The sequence below is a fragment of the Haliotis rufescens genome, unplaced genomic scaffold (assembly GCF_023055435.1).
Source record: "Haliotis rufescens isolate VD_foot unplaced genomic scaffold, xgHalRufe1.0.p SCAF_11, whole genome shotgun sequence".
NCBI classification, from domain to species: domain Eukaryota; kingdom Metazoa; phylum Mollusca; class Gastropoda; order Lepetellida; family Haliotidae; genus Haliotis; species Haliotis rufescens.
The window spans coordinates 37,819,328-37,837,264 of NW_025963791.1; the positions used below are offsets into that span (position 1 = coordinate 37,819,328).

The following is a 17,937-nucleotide window of genomic DNA, read 5'->3' on the forward strand; positions in this document are numbered from 1 at the left end:
AACATATTAAACAATAAAGATACAGTTGACCAGTCGGAGCAAACTGTGATTTCTACCCTCATCAAACGTTTGGGTAATATAAGAACAGGACAGAGCTATACCAATGACTCTGCACCTGTAAGAAACCTTGGAACGCATAAGTTGCTCGACCTCATCTGTAACCATATTACTCTTACTTCTACCTCTCACGTGTGAGCCATTTTCATGTGTTGTCACGGAAATAACATTTGAATTTCTAGTTTTATTTTATGTTTAATATGTGTATTGATACTTGTTCAATATTATTTAGTCTTATCAATAATATATATATCAAATATATGATCAAATTATCAAATATATATTTATATATATATTGTTTTTAAAAGGCTTGCATAAAGGACTCCTATCGTGAGTTGTACCGTAGTAGTTCCTAAATATAAATTCGACAAGGGGATACAGGTATATGAACATGTGGATGCAGATATGCATAATTGTATAAAAATAAAGATAAATAGTGTTAATAATGTTATATAGCAGTGAAAATTATTGTTAAACAATGATTGTAACTGTATTATATTGTTTCTGTTGAGATTCAGTAGAACTTCATTGCATTGTATATGGACAATGATTAGTTTACAGGAATGTCATATAATTTAATGTAAGCAGTGAGATTTATTATATTTAGAAGCTCGAGTGATCTGTAAACTTCCGGAATAGTATGGATGGATTTCAATCGTTATAGAAACATGTGGAATATTCAGTGATGTTCTTGTGACACTGGACTGGTCAAGCACTGAATGGAAAGTGTTGGAAGCTGGTTAGACGACAGACAGAAGTGGAGCGGGCACGTGCCTGTCATTTCACATTTCATAAGACATTTTATCTGACATTACATTAAGACCAGCTTTCGTGTGAAGGTGTTCCGCCCAGGTGTATCTCGGAATCTTGAACACTGTGGCGACCAGGTGATAACTAATCTTGTCATTGTCATGTTCACTGCTCTCACATTTTATACTGCCATTGATTGAGTATGGTTTAACGCCGCTTTTAGCAATAGTCCAGCAATATCACGGCGGGGGACACCAGAAATGGGCTTCACATCAATAGTTTGAATACAGAATGAGTATGCTATGCTCATTTATCACAGACAACTATATTATAATGAGGGATGACGGAAGATTGGATTCAATTAGGCTAATTCAGAAAATATAAAATTAATTTAAATCTGTACAGGGACCATTGTTTGAATCACATTCAAAACCTTTCCGCTGCTATATTCACTAAAAACATGATGCTATATAAACTGAGGGGAATCTGTTTTTCGTAATTCAAAATTGAAAGAGTTGTTAAATGGATTATGTCTGTTCAACCATCACCCTTTCCTGCAACAATTTATAACAAATAATCTGTGGCTGGTTTATTTTGTGAAGACTTGGTTAAGAAATTAAATTGCAACGACATGACCTCTACCAGGTTTAAAACGTTGTAATTTTTTATCAAAGAAAGCAACTATATTGAATTTTAGGGATAACATGTCTAAGATACCCATCAGCAGTTGTATATTAAGCTTCTTTTTTATATTAATTTCTAAAAGTTTTAAATCAAATTATATTTAAAAGAATATAACAATGTAGAGGTACGCGCCAGTACAGTTCATGTTTTGGATATATACATATCGCTAACTTTAGACATTTTCAATTGAAAATCTAACATATGATAAAATCAAATGAGAGATATAGTTTCCTCTGCTCCTCAGTTTGGAAATGAGCTCTTAAAAAGCAAGAAACGTAACACCACGATTCTCCTATCACACATACAAATCCCGTAAATCGATTTCATGACTATACATTAACATGTAGGGCAAAAAATTCGAGGATCTGTAGCTCAGTATATTTCTTTTGAATCTTTGCAATATCAGATCATAAAGGTCATATTGAAAATGTAAACGCGAAAATGAAACACACACAGAACTAAGTAAAGATGCAATATATATTATATTTCAAAAGACAAGATGCAGGGATTGCTTTGTGATGAAAACAAAATACATCATGGATATATCTGCGAAGATAATCACCAGGTATAAATCAACAGTGAAATTGAATGCACAGTTTTTTTCCTGGGACCATACATACACGTCTGACATCACAAACCAAGAGGTTTTAGAGAGGTGACGTAAAATTGAAGTAATACGGGGATACGTGAAGATCGGGCGTCAAAGTAGGGTCACAAAACAAAATACGGCATACCACATACATACAACATATCAACTTTTATTATGATACTTTTAAATGCAGTCATGGATGAATAATGATACAAAATGAATGTTCAATAAATATGATAATGTTATGAAACCCGATCAAAATTGTGTGGACGGCTTTAAGTTTGATTCTTCACACACAGTGTCAGCTTCAATATCTTTGCGCTGTGCTTGCATTAAATTATTAAAATATACACGTATGTATATGAAGGTTATGAGATTGCACCGGCCTTCACAAACGTCAACTAAATAAACCGTGAATAAAACCTATAGTTGCCAAATCCATAAAGTAAACCAAGTCATAATGTAACCATACTATGCAAAGTGAACGACAGATACAACTATTTGGAAAGGGTCTGGGCGAAATTGATGGTAAAGAATAACATTGGCAACAGTTATTGTAGAATCTCCCACATGACACGAGGATGTTATATAAGACTACCTACATCATCAGTATGATCACATTCAATACACTTACAATAACTGAACTCATGTCCCCTAAACTGAGTTTTCTTCTTAAATAGTACATTGAAAAGATATTGAGTCAAGCGTTATGATCCGAAACACAACGACAAACGATGGCTTAAACAGCGGCTCGAGGCGTGTCGCGTCACGCCGAAGGCCCGGATTCGGTTCCCGACATGGGTACAATGTGTTTAGCCAGTTTATGGTGTCCCCCGCCGTGATATTGCTGGAATATTGCTAAAAGCAGCCTGAAACCATACGCACTCACTCTAAGACTTTTGTCAGCTTCTCCTTTGCCTCTTCGTCCAATTTGTTTCGTGTCGGCTACATTCTCCACGTATTGGTATTGTTTGATGTCCTCAGGATAAGTTTAATGTATCGTTAAATATATCAGGTAAGGGAAGAGAGCCTGATGTTTATTCTTGCTACATATACAAAATATCTTTCACAAAACGCTTACAATGGGCATATTGTGCATAACACATCTCATGATTTTGCCTACAAGCCATGAACGGCCGAAACGACACAATGTGACCCGATGCGACAGCTCTGTTTTTAACATTCTAGCTGTTCTCGACCACAAAACACGTGTGCCCAAGGTAACCGTGCTAATGTTAACCTTAATACCTCGATTATCGGCCGAAAGATATTCCATTGGGAGAGGGAGAGCATAATACAGCGAGAGCAGTGGGAGTATGCGACGGATTGAATTATCTGTCCTACATAGCAGGTATCTGCCTCTCTCTCATATATCAGACGGATACCAGATTCCCGTGCCCTTTATAAAGCCTTTATCAAGACCGGAAATAATTATGATGTCTCGTTAGAGGAAGCGGGGGAGATGGGACTGTGGCTAACTTCGTTGTGGTGTTAGTGATGACTGGCATTCTCACGGTCCATGTGTATCATACCGAGGGACTGGCCATTTATCATATATTCGGATCACCGAAGAATGCTACATTTCTCCATGACCCCCTCCCAACAATAAATGGACAGTCCCTAGATGTTCCAATTTATCACTTTTATTTGAAAAACATAGAACTCATTTTTTATGCCCCCCCCCCCCCCCCCCCCCCCCCCCCCCCCCCACACACACACACACACACACACACACTCCTTCTCTAGAATAATCTCACCCGCCCCTCTCCCCCTATAATAAATGTCCAGTCCTTGATCATACGCTCAGATCTGAAGACCGATGGATTCTATAACAAAGGCATTATTACCATCTGGAACCGCCTCCGTGTTCTAGTGGATATAGCGTCTGCACAGAGAGCAGAAGGACGGTGGTTCGAATCCCGACCGCGTCACTCCACAATACGTTAAATATGTTCTTGTTGTTACCCTACATGACGTTAGGCTTTAAGAGGATAAAACATGGACAGTTCTACTCGGAGTCATTATACTGTGTCGGAGTGGGTATCCGTGTTAAACTGCGGCATGTATACCCGTGGACTAGCACTTTAAAACCGGCATAAGTCAGAAACCGTACAAGCATATGTATCGTACGTGGTAGTTATTATTACCCAGGTATTTAGTAAATAAAGCGACCAAACCCTTCCCATATCCAATAGAAATCCATTGTACGAGTCAGACCATATCATAAGCATGTGTTTATGAATCACTATCAAATAGTAATGATACCAGATAATAATACATTTTTTTAGGTTTGATTAACTAATACAAAAAGACATGTTGTGCCAGTAGGTGGATTCTCGCTTTGGTGCAGTTAGAAACTATGCTTTGATGTTAGCAACTGAAAGAAGGTTACTAAGCTTTTGCCCGTCTATGTGCTCCTTAGGTTTCCATCTGGTGTCACTGTGATGTCAGTCTATGCCATCTGTGTTACCTTTCACTGGCTGTCAAACTTGATTGATTACAGCGTGGGTCAGATCCAAATTAATAAAATTAATATACATTGAATTTCTTAAAGCTTTAATTTGGAAACATGTCTCAAAATTCAGTCATGATCATTTTCTTGGTTTTAACTCCTTCCGACTTGTGTTTACATGTTTGAATCTATCAATAGTTGTCGGCTTCCTATAACAAAACACGTTTCCAATCCGAGTTGAGAAGGTCTACAACATGCAGCCCACTGTGGCTTCGGGTTCCGTCTCTGGCTTTCACTAATGACCGGTTCTGTCTTTGGCTATCAATGTCTTCCCGAGATGTCTTCCTGGTTGTTCGAGGTCTCAGCTGACTACCTGTTTCTAAGTGGCTGTTTTGGTCCAACCTTTGGATTCCTTGATATTAAGCCGTAGATGAAACAGCCTGTTTACATTATTCCCCTACAGGACGGCAGTTCAATAAAGTATAAACATCTATTTTCCGGATTCATTATGCAAGTTATGAATCTTAGTTGCCCGAATTCACAGCTGTACGTTCGAATCCCAGACCTCGATTGTGGTTCCTGCCAGAACCATGGCACAATGTAGTATCCTCCATTTGCCTCGTGACGTGAGGTTACTGAAATACTCAGTACCATACGTGTACCTCATGTTCTTTCATACACATAGCTATGCTATTTCGAAGCTATTTATTTTTGTCAGCATGAAACAAAAATTATAATGTGCAGTGAGAATTACTAAACATAACTATAGCCGTGCCGCTATAGGTGATATGTTCAAATAACTTACTGTCATAACTGCTTTCGGGCGTCAAGTGCGACACTACTACAGTTACTGAAAGTATTGCCGTTCCTGGTCATCATGGTCAATTACGCCATGACTTTGCAACTCGCCTTGTCAGCATCGGTTCAGCTCCGTCAAGGAGTGATTGGTCTAAAGACGATTACTCCAAGTTGTCTCCAACAGCATTCATACTCGCATAATAGAGAAACGCAACACCAGCTATATACTCACATAGTTTACTTACTCTCAGTCCATCTATCAATACACGACAGGATCAGACCGACCAGGCACGTCACTAAATGAGGAGAACTTAGATCGATCGGGATTCGACTCGATCGATTGCAAACCACGCTCTCCTCTTCTGATGTTAAAGGTATCATTTTATAATGTTCGGGCCTGGCCTGTCTTTGTCACATGTCACAATACCTCATTTTCATTCGTTAAAAGTTAGGTCTGACCATGAACTCATGTGTGTCGTAATCGGAAAAATACCGAAGCCTACGTGCCAGATTGATCATCATGATAAATGTGAAATGTCTTTTATCTAGTAATTCCTTTCGGACTAAAAGTACTCTTAATATGCAATGTCCAGAATACTCTTGTGATAAATGTGAAATGTCTTTTATCTATTAATTCCTTTCAATCTAAAAGTTCTCTGTCACAAACTTTGTATATCTAATGCAACTCACCATTGCAGCTATAAACGGTTTTATTTGTTACCATTTTCTAATGTTTTTTAGACGTATTTTAACCTTATAACAGTACTTACTGTAGCATTATTTCATACAGTCCCCGTTATGTACATGTTGCATTCAGTTTGGCCGCGTGTCTAGGAAGAGACACTTGCCCCATTGCCTGGTTCTTATGGTCGTGAGACGCTGTAAACCGTGCCATTGGGAACCTGAGACATTGCATCTGGGGTAGAATAGGTCTTCAGCAACCCATGCTTGCCGTGAAAGGCGACTATGTTTGTTGATAGAGGCAACTAACGGGATCGGGTGGTCAGGCTCGCTGACTTGGTTGATACATGTCATCGTATCCCAATTGCGTGGATCGATACTCATGATGTCAATCACTGGATTGTCTGGTCATGGAAAAATTGAGAATAAATAATGACATCAGAGTTGCTAGCGTTCCAAGATTTATTCAGGTGCAGTGTGTTTAATAATCATTTCAATTCAATTAGTCATATATACATATCTAGTAATCATAAATTATATTGTTACAAATGATTGTCATAATGTCGTGATTTCTTATGATATAACTGCTCATGATTAGCAGAATATAAATCAATAAAGAATTCGCTTCAATCTTATAAACATATCAAATAATCACACATTACATTATACACAAATCAATCAGAATGGAACTGTAAATAACGGTACAATAACTAAGATAACACATATGATTCACAATGCCAATGTTAGCTTGAAATAATGCAACATTAAAGAGACGCAATTGTAGATGTAATACAGCAATGCAGTTTCCCGCATTACCGTAGTTCTTCTAATATAAAAGTGTTATTAGTAACTTTATGCAGAGCTCGCATACGATAGTCACGTGGTCTCGTGTATGGCGGCTGTTGTAAATCAGCTCTGAGAAACTTTTTTCTGGATACCGGACTTCGGGACTGTTTTGGACACGTTTTTGTGGTGAATATCCCCTTTTATTGTACACTCTAACGTATCAGAGGATATGGGTATCGATATTGTTGCATGGAGGATTAAATAGGATGTTTCAATCCTCACCACACTCGTCCACATGGTATGCACCCCGGTATAACACTACCCAAGGGGACACGTCTCGGGCTGACATGTTTGCTATTGACTACGACACTCTTGCTCGTCGCCGGGGATGTCGAATCTAACCTAGGGCCTCCCAAATCCGTTCCTGATAGAATGCAAACGTGACTATCAATCCAAAATGTTTCTGGTAATTGCATATCTGGAGAACAACAGCAGACCACCCTGAATGGCCTTGCTATACAGCTAACCGCGCTGCAGGGACAGATGATGAGCATGAGCGACAAGCTTGATAGGTTTGCTCAGGACAGCAATCAGCGTCTCGTGTCTCTACAGGAGGAAAATGATTCTCTTAGAAAGAGAGTTGCCGAACTAGAATTAAAAACTGATCAGACAGAAGCACAATCTCGAGGGTCTAATCTTATTTTTCATGGGTTACCAAATAAACGGGGAGAGACTTGACAGGAGAGTGAGCAATGCGTTAGAGCAGGTATTGTCTAGGGTAATTAAGATAATCCAAAAATAATGGAGGGATTAAACACAAATTAATTGACTGACTGCCGTCAAGGTGAGGTAGCTCTTATTCCAAATGATTACCATATGAACCCATTTCTTTCACATAATTCTTTAAACACAATTCTTTCACATGATTCTTTATTTTCATATACAATTTTATATACATTTACATTTGCACATCATACATTATATCACAACAATAAAATATTACAATCCAACCAGATGGGAGACGGCATATCCATATTCCATCATTGTCTTGCTATTATTCTGAAGACAGACTTTCAGGCGGTCTAGTTCATGCTCCAGTGGGCGATACTGTTTCTTCTTGGGGCGTTTCTTACCACCAGACTGGTCATTGATTGTTCAGATTTTATAAGGGTGATGAACCTGAAGATGTTGGGATGGTTGGTGGTCATTTTGTTGATTCTTGCGTGCCACCCCTCAACATGATTCGTGGTTCGTGGACCTAGCGTGTCAAAATGGTTCCACATATTTCTGTCTTCTCCCTCAACCCACTGCTCAGTTACGTAATCAGCCAACTTCGAAATTGAAGGGTCTGCCATGTTAGCAGCTTCAAGGGCATTGAACCAGAAATCTTCGATATCTTCAGGTCTCAGTAGAGGTAGGGCAGAAGCTCTCCTCACGAATAAGTTCACATCTGGGTTGTTTGCAAAGGCACTTTGCAGACCACACTTCTGGACATTGCGCCAAACTGCCTGTCGATAGTGAAAGAGACACCCTTTCAGTTCACAGTCAAAAACATGTCTTACAGCATTCTGGACAGCTTTCTCAAAGTCAGTGAAGATGGTTCTTGGTCTTGCGGGTTTCAGCATTCTGTTGGAGGATGGTGAAGAAGCGCTGATATGTTGATTGCTTCTTGTTGGGCAGGAGGGCATACACTAAAGGAAACATTTTTCCTTCAACAAGGGCGTGAACAGTATAAAGCTGGTGGAACACCTCTGGGACTGCACTAAACGTTCCATCACAGAACAAGACCTCAGCGACAGACAGGTGGCACAAGTTTTGGGTTGTGGAGAAGATGAGCATATCGTCGTCTTGATGTAGCAGGAAGTCTTCGCCGTTGTTGGTTGTCTTATACATGTCAGGAAGGTTGATGTCAGATCGTCGAAGAGGAAGAGGAGGGAGTTCTTTGGCTCCAGTGCACCTTCTCTCCTCTCCTACTCTTTATGCTGAATTTATGACCCTGGTAGCAAAGGTTCTGACCGCCACGACTATTTGGAATAAATCGCACATTCACTTGTACATTCGCCATGATGCAAGGACGTAATGATGAAATACTTACTTACTTACTTACTTACTTTGGAGATTTAACGTGCGCTTTCCGACTGATGCGTATTTCGCACACGGGCCCGGTCAGGCCATTTAATGTGTTTCCGAAAGGGGCGAAGGTGGTCTGTGCAACCCAAGAGGGGGGTTTTAGGGGTTGCTTATATAGAATTTGGGAATTTTGAGATTTGGAATAGATGCCGATGGGATTGGGGAGGAGAACTAAGGGAGCTGGGTATGGTGGATGTTTGTTTGTTTATGTGATTTTGATTTGGTAGGTTATTGTGTTTTTAGATGCGTTTTATTAGTTCCGTTTTTATTAAGAATACGCCTAAGGCCTTGAAGTTTTCTAGTTTATTTTGTGGGTTTAGTATTGCTTCTAGAGTTAGAGCCTTGTTTAGATTGAGGGTGGTTTGTAATGCGGTTCGATGTGTTAGGTAGTGTGTGCAGTGGATGAGTGCGTGTTCTGGGGTTTCTGGTTGTTTGCAGTGTGGGCAGTTACCTGTAGTGTGTTTTTTAATTTTTTTAAGGTGGTTATTTAGGTTGGTGTGTCCTGTTTGGAGTTTAGTGATTACTCTGTCGATTTTTTTGGATGGATGGAGAATTTTTGGTTTGGTTAGTGGTTTGCTGAGCACTTTTTTGATTTGGCTATTTGAGTTTAGATATAGGTTATGCCATTTTTTGTGATTTTTTGCTTGTTTACACTTTTAGTTTCTGATTTTGAGATGGGTAATTTTAAGCTTATTTCTGGGATTTTGAGGGATAGTTTAGCTGCTTTATCGGCGTTTTCATTACCGTATATTCCTACGTGGGCGGGTATCCACAAGAAGGTTATTTGTTTGCCTGCCTTAGTTAGGTCGTTGGAGCTTTTAAGTATTTGATTTATTAATTTAGGTCGGTTTTTGGTATTTTTGTTTTGGAGGGCTTGCAGTCCACTTTGGGAGTCGGTAAGTATTAGGATTTTTTGTGTGTTTTTTGGATTCTTGATTATGGAGGGCTGAGGCCATGCCCATTAGTTCTGCCGTGAATATTGATTGGTTGTTTGGGAGTCGGGAGGATTGTGTGGTTTTAGTTGGTTGTGTGGTATGGACTCCGAAACCTGTGTGTTTGGAGGTCGGATCTGAAGATCCGTCCGTGTAAATGTGACACCAATTTGGCCAATTTTCGTGTATGTATGCTAGTGTGGTAGTTTTAGCTATGTTTGGGTCGGTTTGTTTATTTATTTGGCTAGCTAGTGTTGTGTCTATTTTGGGTATTTTAAGTTTAGGGGTGAAGATATTTGATTGTTTGCAGTTTTGTTTAAGATTTTTAATTTGGTGTTCATTTAGGTAGTTTGTTATTCTTTGGGATATTGGGGTAAGTAAGGGGTGTTTACGAGCTAGAGCTTGGTTTTTGGGGCTGATATTTTGGTTTATTAAGTTTTGGATGAGAGGGTTTGATTGGGACGCGGCCCAGAAATTTAAGCTTAGCTGTTCCCTGCGTAGACTTAGTGGCATTTCTCCTGTTAAGGCCTGAAGTGAGGTGTAGGAGGTGCCATGTTGGGTGCGTGTAATTAGTTTGAGAGCCTGATATTGTATTGAGTCAAGTTTGTTAGATAGAGAGTTGTTTAGGGTGTTGTATATGGCGCAGCCGTAGTCTAGTTTTGATCTAATTAGTGATATGTAGAGAGAGAGGAGGTATCTTTGGATGCTCCCCAGTTAGAGCCAGTTAGGCATCTTAGGGTGTTTAGGTCTTTACTGCATTTAGTTGTTAGGTTTTGGATGTGAGCATCCCAGGTGAGATGTTCATCGAAAATAAGTCCTAAGAATTTGGTTTGTTTTTGAAATTTGATTGTTTGATTGTTTAGCTGGAGGATTGGGGAGGCGGGTTTCATGTTTTTATGTTTGAATACTATTCCTGTTGTTTTTTCTGAGTTAAGGGAGAAGCCCCATTTGTCAGCCCATTGTTGTATTTTATTAAGAGATTTTCGGAGTAAATTTTGGACCATGTTCATGCTTTTAGTGCGGATCCAGATGGCTCCATCATCCGCGAATTTTGATGTGTTTACTTTAGGGGATAGGCCCTCGAATAGATCGTTTATCATTATATTGAAGAGGGTGGATTATGAAATATTATGTCCGTCGTTATATACATGCTTCACTAATAGTGTTCACTCACTTTATTCTTATTAATTTTGATTAAACACTTTATATTAAACATTTTGACACGTGAACTCATATCACTAACATTCACCTTAAGTTACGTGAACATGGTTCATATCAGCTAATTAGTAAACGCCTGTCTCTAGCAATGCGTGACTGCTTATCTGCCGTAATCCGGCTAATGCGGATTAGATTTAATTAGACTTACTTAATCCATATAATCTGCCGGCAAAGTGAGAAGCCACTAAGTCTACGCAGGGAACAGCTAAGCTTAAATTTCTGGGCCGCACCCTAATCAAACCCTCTGATCCAAAACCTAATAAACCAAAATATCAGACCCAAAAACCAAGCTCTAGCTCGTAAACACCCCTTACTTACCCCAATATCTCAAAGAATAACAAACTACCTAAATGAACACCAAATTAAAAATCTTAAACAAAACTGCAAACAATCAAATATCTTCACCCCTAAACTTAAAATACCCAAAATAGACACAACACTAGCTAGCCAAATAATTAAACAAACCGACCCAAACATAGCTAAAACCACCACACTAGCATACATACACGAAAATTGGCCAAATTGGTGTCACATTTACACGGACGGATCTTCAGATCCGACCTCCAAACACACAGGTTTCGGAGTCCATACCACACAACCAACTAAAACTACACAATCCTTCCGACTCCCAAACAACCAATCAATATTCACGGCAGAACTAATGGGCATGGCCTCAGCCCTCCATAGTCAAGAATCCAAAAACCACAAAAAAATCCTAATACTTACCGACTCCCAAAGTGGACTGCAAGCCCTCCAAAACAAAAATACCAAAAACCGACCTAAATTAATAAATCTAATACTTAAAAGCTCCAACGACCTAACTAAGGCAGGCAAACAAATAACTTTCTTGTGGATACCCGCCCACGTAGGAATATACGGTAATGAAAACGCCGATAAGGCAGCTAAACTATCCCTCAAAATCCCAGAAATAAGCTTAAAATTACCCATCTCAAAATCAGAAATTAAAAGTGTAAATAAGCAAAAAATCACCAAAAAATGGCATAACCTATATCTAAACTCAAATAGCCAAATCAAAAAAGTACTCAGCAAACCACTAACCAAACCAAAAATTCACCATCCATCCAAAAAAATCGACAGAGTAATCACTAAACTCCAAACAGGACACACCAACCTAAATAACCACCTAAAAAAAATAAAAAAACATACTACAGGTAACTGCCCACACTGCAAACAACTAGAAACCCCAGAACACGCACTCATCCACTGCACACACTACCTAACACATCGAACCGCATTACAAACCACCCTCAATCTAAACCAGGCTCTCACTCTAGAAGCAATACTAAACCCACAAAATAAACTAGAAAACTTCAAGGCCTTAGGCGTATTCTTAATCAAAACGGAACTAATAAAACGCATCTAAAAACACTATAATCCACCAAATCAAAATTACATAAACACACAAAAATCCACCATACCCAGCTCCCTTAGTTCTCCTCCCCTACCCCATCGACATCTATTCCAAATCTCAAAATTCCCAAATTCTATATAAGCAACCCCTAAAGCCCCCTCTTGGGTTGCACACACCACTTTCGCCCCTTTCGGAAACACATTAAATGGCCTGGCCGGGCCCGTGTGCGAAATACGCACCAGTCGGAAAGCGCACGTTAAATCTCCAAAGTAAGTAAGTAAGTAAGAGAACAAGAACAAGGGTTCTTGTTCTCGGCGTAGATCCAGGGGTATTTCGCCTGTTGGTGCCTGTAGTGATATGACAATCAAATCATTGCATCTGGTTATTGCGGTACAGACGTAACAGCTTGCTTTAAAGATGCAAATGCAGAAATTGAATACCGGGGTTAAAACAGTTTTCATCACTACCACTTCCTGTGTGCTCGTGACGTGGTAACTCTCTCGTTAAACGTTTTATAGTGACATTTTCGAACATAACACATCAGACATACTCATTGACTGACTACATCGCCACCACGTCATCATGTCGAAGCTGGAACGGGTCCGTTCGGGGATAGCGAACTATGACTACATCAGATTTGCTATTTGTGATATCAATGGAAGAAGTCGTGGCCATGTAGTACCAAGCCGCAACGCTGCTAAGTATTTGGAAGGAGGGCTTGACACATTTGAGGGTAAGCTGTATGTATGGAATCATTTTCGCATGCGTGTCTATACATGCCGAATGCCAATGCAACTTCGACAGAGAAAACCCTTCTATACATGGAAGAGACTTTCACCTTTTCACAGAGGTATTAGTGATATAAGATTATAGCACTTACATTGCGACGTGCTTGCATGCATGCATGTGGGTGTCCTTGTGTACGTGTGCGCGTGTGTGTGTGTTTGGATGTGTGTGTGTGTGTGTGTGTGTGTGTGTGTGTGTGTGTGTGTAGCTGCTTGTAACAGTCCGCACTAATGCCAGTTTTATAGTACTGGCCCACAGAGATACTGGTTTAACAAAACTACCCTACTCGGACTTACTATACTGTCTATCCACCAGACCACAAGGGCGCTCTTACACGTGCTATGAATAAAATACAATTACAGCTAGTTCAGTTGAACCTGATGTAGTGCAAGTATATGCGGTTTTAAGTTTGAGAGGGGCGGTCGGGTAACCTCGTGATTAAAGCGTTCGCTCATCACTCCGATCATTTAAGGTGAATTGAAGGTGAACTACATACATATTCATATCTAGGAAGTTGAAAGTGCATTATACACAGATTAAAGCGTATGATGATCCCCAAATGTTTTTTATGTACAAACTGTTTACACGTTCTATCAGTGAGTTTCATTTTCTCTTGGAATGTCCTTATTTTCAGTCGAGTAGAGAAATATTGTTGCCGCCCTATTACTATACTGATCCTTCCATTGAACCCTGCAGTTAATAAAAGTGTATCTTGGGATATTGGGATATTGCACTAGGTTAGGGATACTACACTATATTCACTGTGAACATATTACGACATGTACTGGCGTAATGTCTTACCGTAAAAAGATAATGGGATTACAACTTGTTATAATAGTTTAAAATATTAAGCATTAAAAGTTTTAATCAGACTACATTTAAATATAATTTGTTATGTACGAAACTTGACCATCACTGAAAAAATGAAATCCGATATGAGTTCTCTATTTAGACTTGTACCATGTGTTCCCGTGGTTTTGATTAACAATTGACTTGCCTTTGCATGTGTTTGACCCGGTGAGGCAGGGTACGCTCACCATTTCGCGAAACCTGGTATCATCACTATTTGATAGTGATTCATAAACACATGCTTATGATGTAGTCGGAATCGTACAGTGGACTCTGCTTTTAACTGTGTAATAAAAAGTTATACCGGTAAGCTATAGCGAAGCTATAAACAATAAGCCAAGGACAAAGGCAAAGGACTAAAGTGTACTGCATAAGACAACACTTAGGGATAAAAGGTTAATATTTGTAGATACTGATCAGGTCAACCGTCACCCGATAATGCGAAGGAATAAACATTGCATTTGGCGAGCTAAATACGAAGTGTTTATTCCTAAAAAAGATATCCCCAAACACACAAACGTGATAACCTCTTTGTCATAAATGTCATTCCCGATGGTTAATTCTGCCTCGATCGCCGAATGATTTGCTTATAAACACTGAACGTGGTCTCTACATGACCTTTGAAATTTGTTTCTCTATCCCAAACGGATATCGTTTTTATCCGCTGGCTTTATCCTGCGGAGAAACGTACCCATTATATGATAGGTGAGGTGAGTTGAAGTGGGGTTTAACGTCGAATCCCAGATTATTGCACTTATATAGCGACGTGCATGCACGTGTCTGTGGCTGCTTGTACTTGTCAAGCCTTATGCCGATTTATAGTGCTAGCACACTGAGATACCATGCCGCAGTTTAACATGGATACAAACTCAGACACAGTACACTGACATTATATGATATATTGAACTATGATAATTGAATTATGTGCAACAAAGTGGGCTAACGTCCTTACGGATCACATTACACATTACATTAGAACATCTGGTGTATGCCATAAGTATACAGATTCTATCTATCTGGTTGTATTGTTATAGCTGTTTATGTATTCGTATTAACAGATGCCTACCTACTTTGAACAACATAAGGATTTGATGATAAAACTTTTAGGACCTGTGACGTGTTTAGCTAAATATCTGTGTTTAGATCTTACTAGAAACAAAATAAGGCAAGCAGAATCTATTACCCTTAACCATTTCACTTAACCATGAAGGCCAGACAAACTACCATACCGTCCACGAAAGTGATTACAACTGTGAAACAAACGTAGCTATAATCTTAAACATTTCCGTTTCGATGTGCCACAACAGAAGGTACATGTATTTGTTTTCTGAATCTTAGTGCGTAAATACTAGCTAAGTGAGCTAAATCGATGCAGAACATTAGTTCAGTGAAGTCAACAGTGAAGGTAACTGTTAATCATAGTACATCTTCTTTCAGGTTTGCTGATGTTCGGCCATGAAACTGAAGTGGTTGCTTTACCGCATAAGAAAGGTTATCACTATGGAAACATGACCCTTGTGCCCGACCTTGATACATTTAGACCGATTCCGTGGGGAGGAGATGGCAAAGCCAAGGTCGCTGAAATTTTGTGTGAATCCCAATGGAAGACCGACAACTCTCCCCAGGAAGCCTGTCCTAGGTACGTTCTGAGGCAACAGATCAAACGTCTAGATGAACTCGGCCTAGATTTATATTCTGGATTTGAAATAGAATATTTTCTGCTCCATGCTGATACAATGAAACCAATATTTGATGGAAAGGCCATCATGTGTCACAGAAATCAAAACAAAAATGGGCCACTGCTGTTCAAGTTTGACGGAGATTTGTTCAAAGCAGGCGTTGATATGGATAAAATCCATTCTGAATACGCGTCAGGTATGTTTGAAGCTGTGATGAAACCGCAATATGGCATAGAAGGAGCTGATTTAACATTCAAGCTAAAACAAGGCCTACTGGAGATGGCTGATTTGAATGGCCTGAAGGCCACTTTTATGTCCAAGCTAGATCTGGAGGAAACTGGATGTGGGGCCCATTACAACTTTTCATTGCTCTCCAAAGATACAGGGGAAAATACCTTCTATGACCAAAAGGCCAGTGATGGGTTATCAACAACTGCAAAACAGTGGATTGCAGGGATCCTGAAACACAGCAAGGCACTGACTGCGTTGACTTCACCCACAATCAACTGCTACAGGAGACTTCACCAGCCTTGGTCTCCAGGAAGTATCTTCTGGGGTATTGAAGACCGCGAGGCCTCTCTCCGTGTGAAGAACCACGGACCTTCAGGAACCTACCTAGAGAACAGGATGCCGAGCGGAAGAAGCAACCCGTACATTGTCATGGCGGCCACAATTGCTGCCGGATTGGATGGGGTCAAGAACAAGCTGGTATGCCCACCTACGGCGAGTTTGAAAGAGGGCAAAGCTCTTCCCTATACCCTCGACGAGGCTTTAAAGGATCTCGAAGCTGATACAGACCTGGTGAAAGCATTGGGAGAGGAGTTTGTTAGCTGGTTTGTCAAGTGCAAAGAGTTAGATTTGAAGAGGTTTGCCGGACTGGTGGATGACATGGAGAGAATGGCGCTAGAAAAGAAAATCTACTTTTGAACGTTTTCATGGAGAATGAGTCTTTCCTAAAGCTGGGCATAACTTGCTAATACCTACTCCAGATCCAGCTAGTTATCATAATTATTTACAATCTACACTCCAGACTTCATAATATAGTGACACTAACAGAATGAGTTTCTCTCATAGCATAACCTCATGTGCTAATATTTATCTACTTTTGAACTTTTCTGTGAAGAAAGACTCTTTCTCAAAACATATGTCAATTTGGCAATACTGAAGATCCAGCGAGTTATCATATTCATAATCTGCACTCAAGGCCATGATGAAAAAAATGACATTTTAGTAAAGGGACACTAACAGTATTAGGTATGAAGTGTTTGGCAATTTTACACACGAGGAAGAAACTTTATGGATGTCAAGTTCATTATTATGAGGAACAACGCTTCAGAGCATATACTTGATCATGATGTAGCAAGTGTAATGCACAATACGAAGACCGAGACAAACAGAGGGAAAATGAAAACTTGCACTTAAAATTCGTTTAATTAAAAGTTGATATTTTAACGTCTATATTTGTAACACCCCCAAAGAATCTTAAAAGCGCTAACGCGGATGGCATGGTTTCATTAAAGGGGCACTGATCTAACGCAATTCCCCGGGACTGGTTGTTGCCTTTGTTATTGTTTTTTCCCAGTGAGTACCCGGATGTATAGCAGAAATCTAGACTAGTTCGCAACCTCTGCTGCGCCATTCGTAAGCGCATTAGTCACTTTTATGGGAAGTAATAAGGGCGTATGGTCACATTGATCAACAAAATGAAATACAGTTTTCGAGATAATAAGGAAATGTAGGTATCTTTGTGGGTAGCATCGGTAATGGTGACGAAGTTTTGATAAGTCACTTGCTTGGTAATTTTGCGATTTTCGTTTACACTATTTTGACTTGCAACACAAAGTAAATATTTCACCTGAGCATTGCTTTTTTTATAGTGTGTATATTTTTTTTTTTAATGTCAAATGTGTAACAAATTTATTAAACGTCTAAATATTCAGTTATTTTAAAAAGTGACTGAAAAACATTTCCATCTGTATTATTATGATAACGAATGTTACGTTGAAAAGTACATTTCTATGTTGTTTGGCTTCTAATCCTACGTAATAATCTGTTGTGATGTTTGTAGGCCCTTTTGATCGTCTTAATCAACCTGGGCAGATTTTTTAGTCAAAATGACTGAAATATTTACACATTTTATAAATTGCCTGAGAGAATCACATTTTACAAATTGA

General features: G+C 39.4%; 2 protein-coding genes across 2 annotated transcripts; one reads left to right on the forward strand and one right to left on the reverse strand.

Annotated features, from left to right (window-relative positions):
* Positions 1–7,879: 7,879 nt before the first annotated feature.
* On the reverse strand, positions 7,880–8,422 carry LOC125378115. The gene has a single exon (XM_048392974.1). It carries the CDS (start codon positions 8,420–8,422, stop codon positions 7,880–7,882), a length of 543 nt encoding a protein of 180 aa, XP_048248931.1.
* A 4,516-nt stretch (positions 8,423–12,938) lies between these two features.
* Positions 12,939–17,317, forward strand: LOC124122139 (lengsin-like). The gene is made up of 2 exons (XM_046485257.2): positions 12,939–13,182; positions 15,522–17,317. The coding sequence occupies exons 1-2, from the start codon at positions 13,032–13,034 to the stop codon at positions 16,688–16,690; spliced, it is 1,320 nt and encodes a 439-aa protein (XP_046341213.2). The 5' UTR covers positions 12,939–13,031; the 3' UTR covers positions 16,691–17,317.
* The last annotated feature ends 620 nt before the right edge of the window (positions 17,318–17,937 follow it).